A 20,713-nucleotide genomic window follows, 5' to 3' on the forward strand; every position below is an offset into this window, starting at 1 on the left:
GTTTTGCACATCCAGTTGATTGGATCGGAGAATTCTTAGATGCAACAAGGCTGAAGAGCAAGCCAATTTTCATGTTAATTGAGAGTGATCCACCTGTTATTAATTATAGACTTGTCAATAGGTGGAGTATACTTATATCCATTGGGTCCCGTCCTGTTAGAGTCGGGGAATTTCTAAAACCTATTTTTATAGAATTAGGGATGGGAAGAAAAATGATCCCCGTTCCCGGTGATGAGTTGGGAATGGTACTCGCTATCCCGCCCCATGGGCATCCCCAATCCGTTATCGTTAGGGTTATCCATGGAGATACCCATAAATATACCCATTAAAATGTAATATTGATATAAAAAAAAATTATATTTTATATTATATATATATATATATATTAAATACTAATATAATCTGTAATATAGAATATTTTGTCTAACGAGACAGTGAGAGAAGGTCTCCCTTCTCTCTAGCCTTTTAACTTTCCCCCCTTCCTTCATCTGCTGCACCGCCGCCGCTGACTCCCTCTTCCTTTTCTCCTCCTCTTTCTTCCGCTAAATATCAGCTTCCCCCCCTTTTGCTTCATTTTCCTCCGACTACTCACAACAAAGTCCAAGTTGCTCCTATCTAGTTGATGAGGAAGAATGGAGCTTGTCTTCCTTCTTCCTCTTTCCTCGCATTTGTTTTTCTAGTGTACTAGTTGTTTTTCTTTTGGTTTGTATCAGTTTATTTTGGTTGGGTCTATAATTTATCCGGTCTCTGGATCCGTTTGAAGTGCATCTGTTGGTTAAGGTAGATCTTAGCAAAAAAGACCATTGTAACCTTTTGTGTTGTAGCAATTGCAGAAAAGGTAGATCTTATCCGTATATTATTGGATCTATGTGGTTGCAAAAGAAAGGATTTACATCCGAAATTTCAGAATGGTTCAAAAGATGAAGATTGGACTACAATTGCTCCGCTGCGAATCTGGGGATACGATAAATATATGCTTCAACTTTTTTCTACTTTAGCTGTGTCTTTAATGGTCTTTTTTGCTTTTTGTTGTCTTTTTCTTGCCCTTGTGGATCATGTATTAGACTTAGCCTATATGTATGTGAGGTTTTACTCCTTACTGTTGTAATCATGTACTAGCAATCGTATTATTTAATGAAATTTTAGCATTCCTATTAAAAAAATATATATATATAATCTGTAATAAACTAATCCTCAAATGCAATTATATCTTATAGTCTATATAGAATTCACTTTGAATAGAATTACAACTTTCATCTGGTTCAATTGAATTATAAAAAGAAATAAAAATTGCTAATTTCTAATCTCCCGTTATAATAAAATTTCAATTCTGAGTAGGATTATGAAAATTCTAACTTCCTATTTAATTCAAAGTTATAAATTGGAAAGTCATATTCCACAATTTTCACTGGATTTGTTAGATTGGTCCGCTCATCTCTATTTTTTGTTTAATAAGGAAAGTTGATTTACTTTTCCTCATCTATATTTTTATTTATTTGTTGTTTGTGTTTAATAATTAGAGGTTACACACAACTTTATATTTATTTTTTAATAAATTATATTTAGTAAATCATATATATTTGATATTAGTTTAGAAAAAGTTTACAAAATCGGACGGATATATCAATAGGGATTCTCATTACCTATTGGTACGGAGACAGGAAAAATTTATCCCCATTTTTCTCAACAGGGTGAGGATGGGGATGGAATTGCTCGCCATATCCCCAACCCGTCCCATTGACGAGCCTAGTTAATTATATAATAGGAGATATGTTGACAAGTTTTATCAAACACAAATAAGCTCAAATTAAGAGTCAATTATCAATTGTTTAATAGGAAAAGTACAATAAAAAAAATTGGCCAAATTGTAAAGCCACTAACAGTGGTTTAAAAGTTGCAAATACGGATATGTACTTTGTGCCGTTTACAAACTGTCAAAAAAATATTATCGTGATTATTTATCTCAAAAAGAGAGCCATTTGGAGCAATTAAAATGACTGAGTTTGAAAATTACTAAAAATACAAGGTTTGATTTGCAAATTAACTAAACCACAAGTACATGTATTATTTAATTGAAAAACTGACTCATGTATTCTTTAACTGCAAATTTCACAAAACATATAACACATTGCAAACTCTTAAACCACGGCAAATGCTTAGCAAATCGGCCACAAGGTTTATTTTTGTACATTTCCCTTGTTTAATTTCAATAGCCATTGTTGCGGATTGAGAGCTTAAAGAGAGATAACTTGAAGAAAGAGAAATGAGGGTGGGTAGATAAAGAACAAAATTATAAAACTATATTATCTAAGAATAAAATTATAAAACTATATTATAAGAATATGAAAAATAAAACTAATACATCATCAAAATTAAAGGTTGATGATCATTTTGGTTCTAGATGGTCAATGAATATAATAGTAGAATATAATCTATGATGCTTTATATATAGATTTTCTTCCCTTTATGTTTTTTTATCTTTCTGTAACTCAAACTTTGTTATTACTTTAATTAATAAGTTATTCAATGACAAATTATTATTATAAATTATAAATATATATAAATGATTTTTCAATTTTCCTTCTATTATTATTAATGAATTAATCCTTTTAAATTTTGATTTTTTATTAGGTTGACAACTCATCAAAAAAGTCTCTAAAACATTTCTCATCATTTCTCTTTACTTCCACTCAAGGCGGAGACATGGGCCCCGGGCCCGGGGCCCTCTGGCCGCCGGAACAACCATATGGTGGCCCCCCTGTCTCCACAAAAATTGAGGTATTGTGATGTTCCAGCCCTCCTGTTTTCAAGAATTTTAGATCGGGTGCTGAATTAGCAACCCAAAATAGGCTCAGGTCCTATTAGGTTCTTTCTAAATCCAAAATTCCAATTTGTTTGGCCTGCTAGGCCCTCTCTAATCCAACTTTCTTTTTTTTTTGGCCTGTTAGGTCTCATTAAATTCAAATTTTTTATTTCTTTACATGTTAGGCCCTTCTTAAACCTAAATTTCTAAATTTTTTGTCCTATTAGGCCCTCTCTAAATCCGAATATTTTCTATTAGACACTGATTTAGCAAAAAAAAAAAAAATTACACATCACGTGTAAAATCGCTCCTCCAACCGAACAATCATGCATTCACCACTGCTTGTACTATTATATACAGTATAGATATATAGTTATTAGCAGAGAAATTTCTCGTTTAGAATTTGTGCTAATTATAAAAGTTTGCTGAAATGCACTATTAACTAGAAGAACATATAGGAAAACAATTTCTCACCTGATTTGATTATTAATCAATTTAATTTTTAAATATATTTGTACGATATTAGAAAGATGGATGCAGCAGATACGTAGTTGTACTTTTCATACACATGCATATATATCAAAGGGTTCATTAGATTAATTTGTGCAAGTGGAACCCTACCAATTTAAACAATTCATTTAGACCCACAATTACACAAATAATTTATTAATAACTTTGTTTACGGTGTTAATTAGCCAGTGTAGTTTGCAAACTATTCAAATTAAGATCCATCAAAGTTCGGTTAAAGTTCGATTTGAGTAGGTTTTGGCGGCTCAAGATCAGCTCAACATATTAATGAATCGAGTTTATTCTTCCTTAAATTTAATTCGAAAGCTCACAAACAGACTCGATTATTTTTTAATCATTACATATATATAATTAGTCTTTAATTTAAGTAATAAAATTAATGACCATGGACAAAAAAAAAAAAAGAGAGAGTAATTAGTTATCGACTCTAACACTCAACTAGTCACAATTCACAAGACCCATGAAGAAACACTTACGAAGTGTTTGTTAGAGGGAATAAAGACACAAGGATATGGATTAAAAAAACTAAAATGAGTTGTCTTATGTTTGTTTTAGAGATATGTTACTATGTTAGGGAGATAAGAGACGGATATGAGTCTTATCCCTCTCAAATCTTATACCTAAGAGGAAGTTGGTATAAGCTCTTGCAATTTTAATAGGATGGAAAAGTTCATCTTATTCCTCAAATTAATGTTACGTAGTTTAAATAGTAAAATTTATAATTTTATCTCTATCTCTATCCCACATACCAAACATTGAATAATAATTCTCGAGTATCATATTTTTTATCTTTATCCCCAACCATTTATCCTTATCTCTATCCCTATCTCTATCCCAACATTTATCAGTATCTCTATCCTAATAAAATACCAAACGCTCCGTTAAGGGATGCTTTATGAATTTGACTCCAAATTTAGGAATTAAAAATTCAAATTGCAAACCCTAAAGACTAATTCACCCTCCCGAAGTTCTCTCTACTCAGTCATCAACACTGGTAGTAATAACAACTACCGTGTATACGCAAATGCAACCACGCCGACAATAAGGTCATTTGTGATCTGTGAGTTTATCTTCTTCAATCACCAAACGTGCATACTAATTTTGGGAGCTCAACCATTAAAGGTGGGGTTTTTTTATTAATTTTTGGGATAAGGTGCTAAAATACCCCTAACGTTTACGACCAGTAGCAATTTTACTCTAACATCTAAAATTGTACAATTTTTACCACTAACGTTGGTAGTTAAGAGCAATTTTACCTCTAACGTTGATAAATTTGGTCAATTTAAAAAATAATTCATTAAACTGTCTTCTTGATCATTAATCTTGTCATCTACATTTTATATATGCGTTATTTTATTACTAATTAGTAACAATTCACAAACATATGATTAGACGTGGAAAAATATTCAAAAAAAAATTAAAAATATATTGTATTAGTGAACAAAAAAAATTCAAATATTTCACCAAATTTAAAAATATTAATCTCTATTTTAATTATTAAATATGAAAAAATATGAATTATTTTTTTCTGGAAAAAAAAGATATGCAATTAGTATAGAATAAGGAACAAAATGTGTTTGTGTTGTATAATAATGTCTGAAATTGACCCAACCTGCTAACATTAGGAGCAAAATTGTACAATTTTAAACGTTAAGGGTAAAATTGCTCCTGGATATAAATGTTAGGGGTACTTTTACACCTTATCGCTTAATTTTTTTTAAACTCATGTGTAGTATGTTATAGAGATTTTATTTTTATTTTCTTCCATGTTACTTATTATATACATGTATGATGAATCTGGTTAAACCTCAATAAAACTCAGCTCGATCAAAACTTGGCTCGACACGTTAACAAGTCAATACTAGGTATATCAGTATTGGTTGGGCTCGTTAAGACCCATAGTATAGAGCTAAATTTACTAGAAACAACACATGGGTGAAATCTGAAATTAAGGCAATATAAAAAGGGTAGGGTGATTATTAATATAGGATAGTGAAAAAAACTAGGTCCAAATAGAGTAAAATATAGGATAGACAAACCGTACAAATGGAATATGGAAAAGAATTCATAAAAACAAGAAAGATCTAGTGTTTGTTGTATAAGAAAGGATAGAAGATCAAAACAATGATTTCAAAAGGACACACACCCAGTGTTTTGATAGGTTGTTTCAGCAATTGAGACCAGTCAAGATTCAATTAAAAAAAGACAGAAAGAAATAAAAGAAAGAAGATGAAGAAACAATCTCAGAAAAAGAAACATTTCATGAATCTATCTATTCATAGCTAGAGTAGCTTATTAGGTGAGAGAGATGGAGATGAACACACCAGAAATCCATATATAAATATTAAAATAAGGACCTAGCTAGGGTTTGTTTTTTCTTATTAGGGAAAAAGAGGGGGACAGAAAAGATTGATTTTTTACATTTTAGAAAGAAATAAAGAATCCGAATCCATGTTTAGCTGATACGAATATTATATTTATATTTTAAGTATATGATGTGTAGTCTAGTCACCCTCAATGTTATTTCCATGCAAGACAACTTATTCAATTCTGTCTTTATAAATATATCTCAATTATTAGACTAAATACCAATTTAACATCCAATCAAATGTCCCCCCTTCCTTTTTCTTCTATCGTATAGATATAGATACTGAAACAAAAACAAATACGGATACAGACACAGATATGAATACAGACAGGGATACAAAAGTGAGGACCTCTTTTTCTTTCGTATAGATACAGAAACAAAAACAGATACGGATATAGACATGGATACAGATAGTGATACGAAAGTGAAGACCCCCTTCTTTTTCTTTTCGTATAGATACAGAAATTACAGATACGGATACAGACAGGATACGAGGGGTATAATAAATAGGGGGATGAAATTAGATTTATCAATAAATACAAATGATTTGACAGGCCATGGCTGGGTTTGAAAAGATTGACCTCTGTCTCTCTCTTCTTGCTTCATTGTCTCTTTCAATGAGGGTAATAAAATAGATACAATCACATCTTGAATCAAGAAAGCTTTCACTTCCATGGATGGATGGATGGATGGATGATCAGATCAGATCAGATCAGATCCTACAAAATGAGCACAAAAACAAAGCAAAAAGAGAAGACATTTGAAAAGAAAGGAAAAAGAAAGCAAACTACTTGACAAGAAATGGATCTTTCTTATATATAATCTAAATAATAATCATAATTAATGATAATAATAATGATAATCTCCATGATTTTCTTGATGTCTATATTTATATATAAAAAAGACTAGTAATCATGGGAATGATGATACATTGTTGTATCTCTATGGCTACTATGATGATGATGATCATCTCCTCCTCCTGATGATCCCATTTGACCTGAACCAGCTGCTCCAAGGTTCAAATAAACCAATCTTGAATCCAGATTTAGGTTTCCACTGCTGTTACTGTTATGTTCGTCGTTCATAGGGGGGTAGATCGCGCTTGAACTAGCTGCATTCGCGCTTCCTTCCTCTCGTGAGAGCACCAAAGCTGCGGATTGAACAAGCTCGAGGCAAAGCCGGAGTTTGTTTGGTTCTATATGAGCAAGCCCCGGAACTGCCCCCTTAAACAAGAAATCCGATGTTAGGGTTCGGAGGATGTCGAGCGGTGTGATTGAATCGACGGTTCGGACATTCGGATCAGCGTGGTGGTCTAAAAGGACTGCAACCATGTCTGGTGAGACCATTTCTGCTGCAATGTGAAGAGGGGTTTTCCCAGCTGGACCAGCGGGGTAGTTAACGTCGGCTGCACCGAGTTCAAGCAAGGCTTTAACAACTTCTCTGCTGCAATTCTCTACTGCATAATGTAAAGCTAATGCTTCATCAAGGTTTAGACCTTCTCCCATTACCATAAGTTTAACTAGCTCAACGTCGGAGGAGTCTAAAGCTCTTCTCATCCTTCTGATCTTTTGGTCCTCAAGATCTGCAGCTGCTGAGAGATCATGGTGGTGGTGGTGATGAGGCATTAAGGACCGCCGAGCCAGGGAGGATTTTAGGCGGAGTTCTTCAATTTTGGCTACAACATCTATAGGAAGATGTTTAGCTAAAACTTCTGGAGGTAGGCCTGATTTGGCTACGAGATGAGAACAAGTAGACCATAGTTGATGCATGTCTTGCTTTCTTGATGCAATTAAAACCTTCATTACATCTTCAATTGATGCCTTCTCCACCATGCTAGCCAATTGCTTCTGTTCAACAATGAATGAATGATGGGATGTTATGTTTAATGGTGTAAAACTCTATTTAATCAAAACCTGCCCCATTTCTTAATTGCTTTAAATTCTTGAAACCCCAAATCAGGAAAGTCATGTTTGGGATAAATTTGGGGTAGCAAACTGTGCAAGACAAGACTGGTGAACATTAAAGAACCATATTTAGAAAGTTTTGAACTTTGAAAATCCCAATTCAATATAATCCATAGTGGCATTCATGAAATCAAGACATTTCAGAAATCTCATCTATCAACACCTATGAATAAGGTGCCTTCAAACAAAAATAGACACAACGGACACAGACATGGACACGAAACGCAGAAAGGCAAGGCGGACATGGACACAGACACGGACACAAAACACAGAAGGGCTAGCGATATGGACATGGACACGAAACGCAGAAAGGCTACTAAAGGCGGACATGGACATGGACACGGACACGAAACACAAAAAGGCTACTAAAGGGAAGTGTTTGTGCAACATAAATCAACAGCATTTGACTGGACTGGAGTGATTGATAACTATCAAAAGAAGAATTGAAGGGACATCAATGGAGAATAAGAAGCAGTTCTTGAGAGATTATATGAATATAGGAAGTGGAACAAGTAATTGAAGTAAAAGAAGTCTAAACCATGGGGAAAAATTGAGTTACCCCAAAAAAAAGAGAGGAAACCCACTTCAAAAAATCCCTTCCCAGTTCCCAAAAACTCAACAAACAACAGCAGCAACTCCATTCCCACAAAACAAAATGACTACTCCACACACAAATCAATGCAAAAAAAAACAATTAAAAAAAGAAAAAAAGAACCTGAGTAAGCAATGCAAGCTGTTCAACCCCAAAATATCTAGCGGCAGCAAGAGTATCAAGAGCAAGATCAACGGCGGAGGTGCAATGTGTGTGCCAACAACCTCTTTCACCACAATTAGGCCTTGGCTCATGTTTTTGAGGGGCAATAGAGACTTGTCCACTATACAAAAACTGTAACAGCAGCAAAAACACCTCATATCCCACTGAATTTACTGGTATCACATTCGTCCGGCAACCTCCCGATGAAGATGATGAACACGACGATGATCCTCTTGACCCGCCGGATGACTCTAACCCGGACGGTGGGTCCGGTCCACAGAAGAATTTCCTAAAAAACAAACTTCTTGCTGCTAAGATACATCTATGAGCATGTACTAATCTTCCTTCTACGCTGAAAGTTACATCCGAGAAAGCTTGACCGTTTATCAGAAGGTTCAGATAATCTAATGAAAGAGATCTTAACGACTCTTCCAGCGTCATGATCGATATTCGATTTCTTCAATTTCTTCAATTTACCTAGGGTTCCTTCTTCTCTTCTCTTGTATTTTCACAAAAGAAAAGATTGGAAAAAAGGCTATTTTAGGAGGTGAAATTCATATCTTCTGAAGAAGATGAAGATGATGAAGATGGAAGTGTTACTGTGTATTGTAGAGAGAGAAAGAGAGATTCTTTTTTGCTCTCTCGATATTTTGAGAGGTTTAGAGAGAGAGAGAGGGCCAATATGGGTGGCTATTCTGGGCGGCTGAGCTATTTAAAAAAAGAGGATGTGAAATTATTAAATTATGAGATTAACATTATTTATTAAGTGAAAAAGAGGAATTATAAATTTTTTTTTTTTTTTGAAACAAGGAATTATAAATTTTAATTTTTTTCTACTCTTTAATATATTTTGGACGTACGTATATGTTGAGGCAAAATGATACTACTTCTTTATTTGACTTATTTGTGTTGACTCTTACAATAATAATATTGGGGGGCCATCCCGATTTAACAACACTTAAATATTGTATTTTTATGATTATCATAAGAGCCAATAATTTTATGTAATTAATTGAGTAGTTAAAAGCTTTAAGACAGTTAAGCTAGTGAGATCGGAGTACCTAAAGGTGGATCCTCTCTCAATTAAAGTTTTTTTATGTATATTATAATTCGAATTCGAAATCTAACTTAAACGAGTTGAAGTCCTTAACTATTCAAATCAATCTTAATTTTTTTTTTGGTAGAAAAAGGAAAGGAAAAACAAACAAAAAACAACTACCTCGGGATTAGCCTGGGAAAGCTAACCCCAATCCTATCTTCTAAAAGAAGAGGAGAGAGAAAGACAGGGGGATCAGAAAGGGTAGAAACACCTAACATCCCCTCATGGTCAGCCGCCGCCAAGCGATCCGCGACACGGTTCTGCTCTCTGAAAATGTGACTGAACTCAAAGCTCTCAAAGGAGGAGCAAAGCCTTTTAATAGCTTTGATAAGGTTGCGGCTGTTCAGACCCAAAGCATGATTTTCAGTAATCATATTGATGGCCTCCAAGTTGTCGGACTCTACAGAAAGTCTCTCAACACCCAGCCTTAAAGCAAGCTTGATACCAGTGAGAATGCCTCAGAGCTCTGCTGAGAAGGAAGAACCCAACCCCAAATTCTGGAAGAAACCAGAAAGCCAGACGCCCCCTGCATCTCTAAGAACCCCTCCGGCGACAATCTTACCATTACTGAGACAGGAGCCATCAGTGTTTAGCTTCACAACCCCCTTTCTCGGCCTATTCCAACTCACAAGGTGGACATTATTAATCTGGGAGGATCTGGCAAGGGACTCTTCCTTGAAACTATTAATAATAGAGGTGAGTTTTTTTGAGAAGAACTCAACTAAGTTTGGCATAATTACAGCTTTATTACCAAAAATCTCATCGTTTCTCCACTTCCAAACTTGGTGACAGATAATGGCAAAGAAAATGTCATCATGTTCCATGAAAGACAGAAGCTTTCCACTAATACCATCAGAGAACAACCTTAATTATTATGTAGCTTAAATCTTTATTAATATATAAAAAAATATTTAAAATAATAAAAAAGTATTTTAATATTTTTATTAATATGTAAAAATTAAAGAAAAATAGTAGGTTTTTTTTTTTAATGATGGTTCATGTTAACCGACCCCGAATCATTTCGAGACTAAGGCTTTGTTATTGTTGTTGTACTTATCCGATCCGTCAAAAGGAAAAAAGGTCCTATAAATGAAGGATTGCATGTTTCTAAAGATCTAGCATTTTATTTTTCACCTTTGAAATTTCCTTCCTGCATTTATTGTTGGGTTCCCAATTTATTATATGATATAACAGCGAGCCTTTTCTCTGAAAGAGAAAGCATAACTCCAAATATTTGCTACATGTTATATGGATAAATTTAAGGTCTTAGAAAAGTATATTTCTTTTTGTACGTGAACGATATTATCATATTTATATTTATATTTTTAAATATAAATATGATATTACGTATATATTATCATATTTATAATTTATATAAAACTCAATACTGACGGGGCTAGTAAAGGTAATCCGGGCTTGGCGTCAACAGGTGGTTTAGTCCGCAGGGTTGGGGGCCAATGGATGTTCGGGTTTGCTTGTAATCTCGGGGTCTGTTCCTCAGTTCTAGCTGAACTCTGGGGCTTATTTTTCGGGTTGGAGTTAGTTTGGAACAGAGGATACAGGAGGTTAGTAGCGGAGGTGGACTCGATGGTGGTCATCAAACTTGTCAAAAAATGGATGGCGGAGCGTCACCGCCATTTTTGGCTCGTGGTAAAGTGTCAGGAGCTACTGGACAGAGATTGGGAGGTTAAGCTTGTGCATACGTACTGTGAGGGGAACCGAGCGGCTGATTGGATGGCAAATTTCGCAGGACAGATGTCCCTTGGTCTTCACGAGTGTGAGGCACCGCCTGCAGGCTTCCAGGATATTCTTTTCTCAGATCTTAGTGGTACCAGTTTCTCTAGAATAGTTAGCTCTTAGTTTTTTGCTTCCCCGGGGTACTACCCCCTCTTTGCCGACCAAAAAAAAATATAGATTACATTTATATTTTTAAATTTTTTCAAAGATGGTTTGTAGTTTAGTTGCTAGTTGATTACATTAGCAGTTAGTTTATTATTTTTTGTTTAACTGATTTGACTAGCTCTTTGTATAAACTTATTTGGTAAAATTTAGTTGATTTCTAATAGTTGTTTCTATAAAGTGAGAAATAAGGACATTGGTATTTCATAGTTATTATTTTCATTTTTAATAATTCATATTCTTAATCACATTCTAAAAAAACAACAAATACATATGATATAACTTAGTCTTTATTGGTACATAAAAAAAAATATTTAAACAACCAAAATTTTTCTTAGGTTTTAAGGTGCATGTTGGCATCGTTTATTCCTCATCAAACTAGTAGTAATGTCACTACGAACTTTTGTCCTTTCATTATAGTACTTATATGTTGAACTTCTTGTGTGGAACTACATTCAACATCTGAAAATACTTCAAGAGGAATAAAAGTGAGGTCTTCATCTACAGGGCCGGCCCTGGGCTATGAAATGAGGGGCGCCCGCCCAGGGCTCATAATATTAAGGGCCCAAAAAAATATTTTATATTGTAGATATATAAAACCGAGATGCATAAACAACGTAGAAATTAATTGGTTCAGTTAGTATAAGCAAGAGGCTTGTATTTTTAATTAAGTTGTGGTTGGAGGTTCGAACCTCCTCCTCCTCATTTTTATTATTATCAAATATTTTTTCCCTTCCCACCCCATTTTATCACTATCATTTTTTTTTGTTAAATCAAAATTATCAATTTATTTATGTATCCAATAAAAAAAATAACCATTTAATCTTTTCTAAAAAAATTTATTATCTCATTTCAATTTTTTTCTTAAATTTATTTGTCAATATATTGAATATGAAAAATAATATATTTAGAGCAAAAAGCATAATTAAACTCTGAACTTTGGCTGTTTTAAGGATTAAGCCTCTAATCATTTATTTTTCCACATTGAATTCTTGATCATTGATTCTATTATGGATTAGGCCTTTATTTAACTTTAGAATCACCAAATCGATCTTCTCATCTACTAAACTCGACGAAAAAGTTAAATAAGGACCAAATCTATAACAAAATCAAGGATTCAATGTAAAAAAACAATCGATCAGCAGCTTGATCCTTAAAACAGGTAAAGTTCAGGGGCTTAATTATGCTTTCTGCCAATATTTATTTACTTCTTTCAATTTTACATGACATATATACTTGTTATTTTAGTACATAAATAATTTTAGTTAGTATAGTGACTACTACTGTACTACCAATTTAGCTTTTATGTAGAAAATATTGCAATTTTAAATAACCTTTACGAGTTGGTGTAATTTCAAGTCTAGTTGATTAAAAATGAGTTCTTTTCATTAACATGAAAAGTGCAACTTCAAACCATATTGAGTGATCAGAACAGTGGAGGTTGGAGCGAGGATAGAACAAGAAATTACATATAAAAAACCTCATTTTTTGTCAATTAAGTTCGAAACTGCACCAATTGATAAACGTTAGGTTTAAAATTGCACTATTTTATGCATGAATGATGATTGCTCTCTCCTAATAACCATATGACCAAATTTGTACTTTATCTTTGTAATAATAAAAAAAATCATCTGGCCTACAAATTAAAAAAAAAAGTTGAACGTACATATGGGGGCCCAAATTATCATCTCGTCCCGAGCCTCTAAAAGGTCAGGAACAGCCCTGTTCATCTATGATCCTAAATGCTGGATGAAAACTTTTGTTTAATCTTATGTAGTAATGCAGTGCTAATGCAACACACACTATTATATTTTGATATTGCAACGAGTATTTTGGGCACTTTCTGTAATATTTTCAATCGTGCCTTCAAAATGTCAAACTTCATTTCAATACAATCCTTAAGGGAGAATGTGCTCAATTAAAATTTTCTTGAGACACTTTTGGATTTTCACCACGAAATTTTGATTAATGATACTTTATCTTGTGGCAGGGTGTCACGCTCGTGTCCTTAACTATTATTCGTTATACTCAAATATTAAATTATATCATAGCTTCTAGATAATTAATGAATGAGTTGGGTATGATGGATATAATTTGGAAGCTAATTTCATGTTTTTTAAAGAAATTAAAAGTTTAGGGTAAGTTTTAAAAGAACTTAGATTTTAGGAGAATCAAAAGGGATACTTATCCTTATTATATTGTTTTCCACCTTAAAACACACCTTTAATGGATTATTAAAGTTACTAAAAAAACCCAACATAGGTCCTCCAACAAATATTGCATTTTGATACTCCAAGCATCATAATTATCTCCGTTAAGTTTAAGATATTTGTTAAGTTCGACTATGATTGATTTTGAAGCTGAAGCCTTTGTTAGAACTTGATCTTCAATGGAATATATATGCATGACTTATTAAGAAGTTTATTATAATACACATAGGTACTCTACGCAATATATATCTAACTGGTTTCACACTAAATTTCAGTTAGAAAAAAGATACCTATGAAGTTATAATTGCATTTTATTTTCTAGTGTTCATTTTTATTAATCAGATACTTATGCATAGAGAACTAAATTATCAAATTAGCATAAGTCAAACTTAATGCCAAGGTTTATGTTGCCTCGGGTTTATCAACATTAACTCTATTCACGAATAGTATTGAATTGTGACTGGAATACTTAATTTGACTTGCTTATTAAAGCCATCAGTGTCACGGGAAAGATTCCTTGCATACCAACAGGTCAAAACATGTTTCCTGAACCTTAGAATCATGTTAGAGGGTCTAGGAGGAACCCTAACTCCCCTGCTGAGTATTTGTATCATGAAAAGCTCCACAATTATCCTATAACGACATTTACCTCGATTTGAAAGATCTATCAGCAAACCTTTAAACTTTAATAATGGATCGAATCCCTCAACCTGGTGAAAAGAAGCCTTTGGCTTTTCATCTTATCCAAACCACGTGCCCCTATGTAGGTTTGCATAAGCCAATGCAACATGATAATGTTACTCGTGGTAGCCCCAATATCGTTCCAACGGACGTACTTGTCCATTTTGCAGCTAGCAATTTTTTTCTCTAAGTGTATTATTTTCTCATTTTGATCAGAAAAACGAGCCACTAGAGGAACTCGAATAGTTTTTTCCTAGATTGCCAAAGTAGAAAAAATAGAAAGAGTAATGTACATGTACAAATATCTTTCATTAATCAGAAACAGATTTCAATCAATTCAATGAGTTCAAAAATTGCCACAGAAAAACTATTTCTGAAATTTTAAAATAATTTTAGAATATCCAAAATAAATATAAATATTTTCGATAAAAAAATTAATTCAAATACATAAAATATAAGAAAAATTATAAAATTGATACTAAAAGAAATGTGGCAACCAAATGGTCGCTAAAAATCATCGCACACACTGAAACACTCACGAGCAGTATGGGGCGAGATGTGGCTCACCATCATAGCACCATGTGGCGTGCATAGACCAACCGCAGCACGCCACATGGCGCGTGCAGATCTCTACATGTGTAGATCGAGGATGACGTGTGTATGCCATTCGCCGCCTAGCTGGCTGTTTCAGTTCTCAAAGTTTCATCCGGTGGCGGGTTTTGACTTTCTGTTCATATGATCGTGATGGCCGTTTTTAAGACGATGACAATAAATTAGGGTGTGTAAGCTACACACTCTCTACCTTGACTTGAACAATATTTTTTAAATAGTAAACCGTTAACGTAAAAACATTGTGTTCTGCACGATTTCAACCTCTTTATAATAGTTTTCAACGACAGAAAATAAAATCCCCAAACAATAAACACACATATTAACATCCAATATATCACATATACATCGAAATAATACGTTCGAATAATTTTTTCACAATACTGATAGAACATGAAATCTACGATTCTAATTCTAATGAAGGTGGAAGAGAAGGCTCGAGAACCCAAATATAATAGTTTAGTAAGTTTCCTCTTGTAGCATAGAATCATTGAATAATAGTGGAACAATACGAATCAGATTCTGTATTACCGATCCCACAACAAATACACTGAGGGTGCGTTTGGTATGACGTAATGCAATATAATGTAATCAAACTTGTAATGTAATCAAACTTGTAATGTAATGGAATGAAATGGTGATTCCATTACCATGTTTGGTTAAAAAAATGATGAAATGTAATTAGCATTACATTACTTATGTTTACTTAGTTAAATATAATCGCAAAATTTTATTTACATAATTAAAATCAACAAAAAAAACATGAAAATCGTGAAATTAGTATATAATTTTCCGTGTTTTCATAGTAATTTTTTTTACATTTTTCTCGTTTTTCGTTTTCCATTTTCACCGTTTTTCTCTATTTTCTCATTTTCTTATTTTTCATTATTTTTTGTTTTTTTTTCGTTTTTATGTTTTCTAGTTTTTGCGTTTTTGAGAATGATGAGAAGTGAGATTTGACAAATGAGAGGTTAGATGAAACTTTAAAGATAGAAATTAGGATTACTTGTTGGATGTAATGAGAATTCAATCCATTTTTTTTATGTAATGGGGATTACAATAGTTGTTAAACAAAATTTAATATATGGATTTCTCATTCCATTACAACAAAATTTTAAAGTGCAACCAAACATAGTAATGACCCTTCAATGTAATGGGCATTCCATTACAAAGCCCATTACATCTTACCAAACGGGCCCTAAGGAAACCTAAGAGGACTTCTGATTAGTCCACGAACTAAGAATGCACACTGAGATTGGAGAGGGGCACGTCTCTTGAGGAGATGGAGACATAAAGTTTTCTATGATACTCTTTATGTTAGGTTATAGTTTAGAAGTGGCATAATTTCTATTTATATGTCACTTATTAGGATTAAAACTAATCTTAATAAAACTCTAATTCGACTATCCTGTTGCAAACGAATAATTAATTGGAGCCAACCGATCCAATTAGAGAGTGTTTGGTTAGATAAAAAAGCATCAAGGACTGAGCACCTGAATGAATCATTTTTATTTATAGTGTTTGGTTAACCAAATTGAATTATAGAAATAGAAATGAAAACATAAATCCTCAGAATAAGTGAATGAATCATTCCCTCTTTAATCTATATTAATCAAATTTGTTTTCAAAGGACCAAATTGAAAAACAGATTTTCTTTTTCCTTATAGAGCTGTACACAGTGCTGAGTTTTTATATATATATAATTTAATTTATTTCGTTTTATATGTTAATTAGATATTTTTATATATATTTATTTTTGTTTTTCTCTTTGATATCATGTCACATTAAATTTATATTAATAGATTATTTTATTGATAATATATAATATAGATTGATTTTGAATTTTCAGGTTTGTTTATTATTAATGATTTTTATTTTTTATTTATTGGTTAAATATACATTAATATCTATCTAATTAATTTAATTTTCTTTCACTTTGATTTTGATTTGAACCAAACATCAAAAAGTAATTAAATTTCAATTTCCGATTAAACCAAATAAAGGAAATAAATATGCATTGGGAAAAGAAAGTAAAAACAAAACACCAAGACAAGTTAGTCCGGGATTAGCCTAGGAAAGCTAACCACCACATTATCTTCACACAACAAAGACCTAAGGAAATCAGGGGGGAAGAGAAAATAGAGACGCCCAAAGCCCTCTCATAGCCTTCTGCAGCAAGCCAATCTGCCACCCGATTCTGCTCTCTGTAAACATGGCAAAAGTTGATAGTATTGAAAGAGGAGCAAATCCTTCTAATTGCCTTAATTAAATTCTAACTCCCTAAACACAGAGCCATTTTATCAGAAATCAAATTGACTACTTCAAGGTTATCTGACTCAATGAGTAGCTTTCTAATCCACAGATCCTCTGTCATCCTAAGCCTAAAAAAGATACCCCAGAGCTCAGCAATAAACGAAGAGCCCAAACCCTTCGTTTATTGCTGAGCTCTGGGGTAATACTGATTCCCTAGTATTTTGATTTTGAAATTTGAATCAAATTTACCCTTAATTAATTCCAACAAAAAATAAAAGGTAAATAATTTATTAGTCCATTGCTTTTTATCTAACACACCGTTTAGTCCCCCTATTTTGAAAAACACATTATAAAGTCTCTAGCTTTTGTCAATATTAACTTTTTGGTCTTTTTGTTTAGTTTTTTTTAGACTTGCAATCGTTATATTTTAGCATAAACAGATATATATAAAATAACAGAGTAACATAGTCAACTTGTATTGTACTGTGATTGTCCTAAAAGTTAAGATATGTATGGTTAAAAATCTAAAAAAATAGATAAAAGGACCACAAGGTTAATATTGGTAACCTTAAAATGTTTTTTTTTCAAAATAGGAGGACTAAACAGTGTGTTAGGTAAAAATTAGAGGACTAATAAATTATTTACCCAAAAATAAAACACAAACCTTGGAAGTTAAAAAAAAAGAAAAAAGAAAAAAGAATTAAGTTGATTTATTAAGGGATAAATATCAAATTTAACCCTAGTGTTTCAAACAAAGTGCAGATTTAATCCTAATATATGAAATGGTACAAATTTAATCTCAAATATTTTTTAAGCAATATCAATTTTAGCTCTACACTATCGAAATTTTGAAAAAACTAGTTTGACTGTTATTTCACTATCATATTGGACATTTCAAACAAGTATATCAATAAATTGTACAGTTTCGTACATTTTTTGTTGATTTTTTATAACTATATTAATAACAAAGTAAATATTTTAGATATTTTGAAAAAAAATTATGCATAAATTTAGTTTTTAGTATTTTAACAGAATTTTTATAATTTTATGAGTAATATACTAAATATCTTAAATATTATTGATATTTGGAATATTTGAAATAATAGTTAAATACTAGTATGATTAAAATTGATCATGTTTAACACATTATGGTTAAATTTATATATTTCATGAATCTGTATTTTTCTTAAAACGTTAAAGTTAAATTTTATCTTTTATTTAATTTATTGATGAGAAGGACATGAAGAGAAAAATAGACACATTGAAAATGACAGGAATAAGGGAAGGGGCAAAGGTGCGAGTGAATATAGGAAGGGAATAAATGGTGGTGGTGGAGCGGTGGAGATGGGTGGTGGGGGAGCTTTGGAAGCCGTGTCGGCCGGGTGAAACGGGTTCGTGTTCTAATATAGGGACTAGTGCCCAACTTAAATTAAAATGGCAATAAATATTTAGAAAACTGCACGTGAGACAAGAGGGAAGCACGCACGTGTAAAAGAGATTGAATTGGCATATGATATGAATGAATAAAAAGAAAATAAACTTAATAAATTAAGAGGTACCAATACTTATTAAGATTATCTAATTGACTTCTGAATTTGTACATGTTTGATTACCCATCTAAACTTCTTTATTGAAAACCTAAATTTATTTCAAACTATTGATTTATTAAAATGATTATAATTAGGGACGTGAACATGGTGTAATTCTTCGTTCTCGATAGGGACAGAGAATCTCGATTAGAATCCTCCAGAACGAAAATTGGAATTGTTTTGCCCCCGTAAGTGGGGATGGGGATAGTTATCCCCGTCCGGTGGAGATCCATGTACATGTCCTCGTGGGGATCATGGTAATCCCCACAGATAAGATAAAGCTAACTTTTTTAAAGGGTAAATATAACTTTTTTAAACAAGTGGACGGAGCTACGTTATATTAAGCTTTAAAAATCCTTTGCCTTTTATATCATGTATGATATAAGTTTTATTGATGGCACCTATTTCAGATAGTTAATACATCACTTTAAGCAAATTCAAAAGGTAAATAGAACTTTTTCAAAATACAATGCGTAGCTGATTTTTTTAGACAAATACACAAGCTAAAGCTATATTAAGCCTTAAAAATCCCTTTAACTTTATGTCATGTATGGTAGAAGTTTTCATTAATCACGAGAAATTCTATAATATTTTTAAGGAAATAGTCAAGGACTAATGTTAAACATCTTACATTTAAATTAGGAAACTATATGACTCATTTATATGTGAGGCAATCCTAACCCTCTGAGATACCTTTAAGGGTGAGTTAGATCTTTGTTTACATATTATCTGAGCCATGGTTCAATGTTGGGCCTCCCCCGTTAATATTAGTGTCACACACTAAATAAATTGGACGTGAGGGAGCGTGTTAACATCTCATATTGCTAAATTGGAAAGCTATATGGCTCTTTAAATATGTGAGACGTGTTAGAGATAATGACTACTAATTATCTCTTATTAATCCTAAAATACTAACATGTAACTATTGCACATAATTAGAGTTATTTATCATACCTATTACGATAATGACTAGGATTCATCTTTGTTTATAATTCTTGTAAATACCCTAGTTAAACTCTAACTCTTTGTAATCCATTATATATACACATCTTAATACAAAATCCCAATTGAGGGAAATCATTAAACATAATTACCCCTGTTTATCTCCAATCTTCAACATGGTATTAGTTGCTACCACTTTCGCTTCTTCTTCCTCGGTTGACCTACACATGTCGGACCTCCCTCCAATGCCAGCAACATCAATGTCATACAATTCGGCTCCCACCGGTGCTAGGACTGTCGTCCCTCCTATGACATATGTCACTGTCTTCCTCCATCATTCATGTACGTGGCCAACTCGACCTCCTCCCTCCAACCCTCATCGAGATGGCAGTTTGATTCTCCGTTTACAACTACTTCAGCTACCGTTGCTCTTCTTGCCATCATAACCTTTCCTACTGTCATCGACAGTAGAAATCTCGTTGCCCCACCATCCCACTTATTCTTCGATCAGCAATCAGGCGTACTTCACACGAACCCGATCAGACTCGACTTCGGTCCTCCTCCCTCCTATTACAGCTCCCAAATTCCGATAATACAACAACCATATGCTTTTGCTTCCTTTTTCTCTAATTCGGCTAGTAATCCTCATCCTATTCCTCCAACATAATTTCAATCTCATCATATTCCATCAAACCCTTACCCGTTTCAACCATCTCATATTGTAAATCCTGTTTATTCAAGTTTCGTTCTATCCTCCTTAGCCTTATCCCAGTTTCCTCTGATTAATGTTACAATTAACATCAAATTAACTCCTCACAATGATAAGGCATGAAGAATGACAATAGAATCCACATTGAAATCTCATCATTATTTTGATCATATTATAAGTCATAAGGAATGGCAATAGAATCCACATTGAATCAACATATCTTATTATTTTATTATAAATTTATGCGGTAAAATAATAACATTAATCATAATTATTTAATTTAAAAACTATATATCCATTTCAAT

At 32.9% G+C, this 20,713-nt stretch overlaps 1 protein-coding gene across 1 annotated transcript; it reads right to left on the minus strand.

Moving 5' to 3' along the window:
* Positions 1 to 6,490: 6,490 nt before the first annotated feature.
* LOC136209661 (BTB/POZ domain and ankyrin repeat-containing protein NBCL) lies at positions 6,491 to 9,108 on the minus strand. Its single transcript, XM_066001211.1, has 2 exons — positions 8,379 to 9,108; positions 6,491 to 7,546 (listed from the first exon to the last, which is right to left on the minus strand). Exons 1-2 carry the CDS (start codon positions 8,856 to 8,858, stop codon positions 6,605 to 6,607), a joined length of 1,422 nt encoding a protein of 473 aa, XP_065857283.1. The 5' UTR covers positions 8,859 to 9,108; the 3' UTR covers positions 6,491 to 6,604.
* Positions 9,109 to 20,713: the final 11,605 nt, after the last annotated feature.

This window comes from Euphorbia lathyris, chromosome 10 (genome assembly GCF_963576675.1).
Source record: "Euphorbia lathyris chromosome 10, ddEupLath1.1, whole genome shotgun sequence".
Classification (NCBI taxonomy): domain Eukaryota; kingdom Viridiplantae; phylum Streptophyta; class Magnoliopsida; order Malpighiales; family Euphorbiaceae; genus Euphorbia; species Euphorbia lathyris.

Bases quoted from the DNA above. Each gene is read 5' to 3' on its own strand.
- LOC136209661 (XM_066001211.1), bottom strand. From the start codon at position 8,858: ATGACGCTGGAAGAGTCGTTAAGATCTCTTTCATTAGATTATCTGAAC. The intron at 7,547-8,378 runs GTTCTTTTTTTC...ATTGTTGAACAG, and splicing joins AGCTTGCATTGCTTACTCAG to AAGCAATTGGCTAGCATGGT.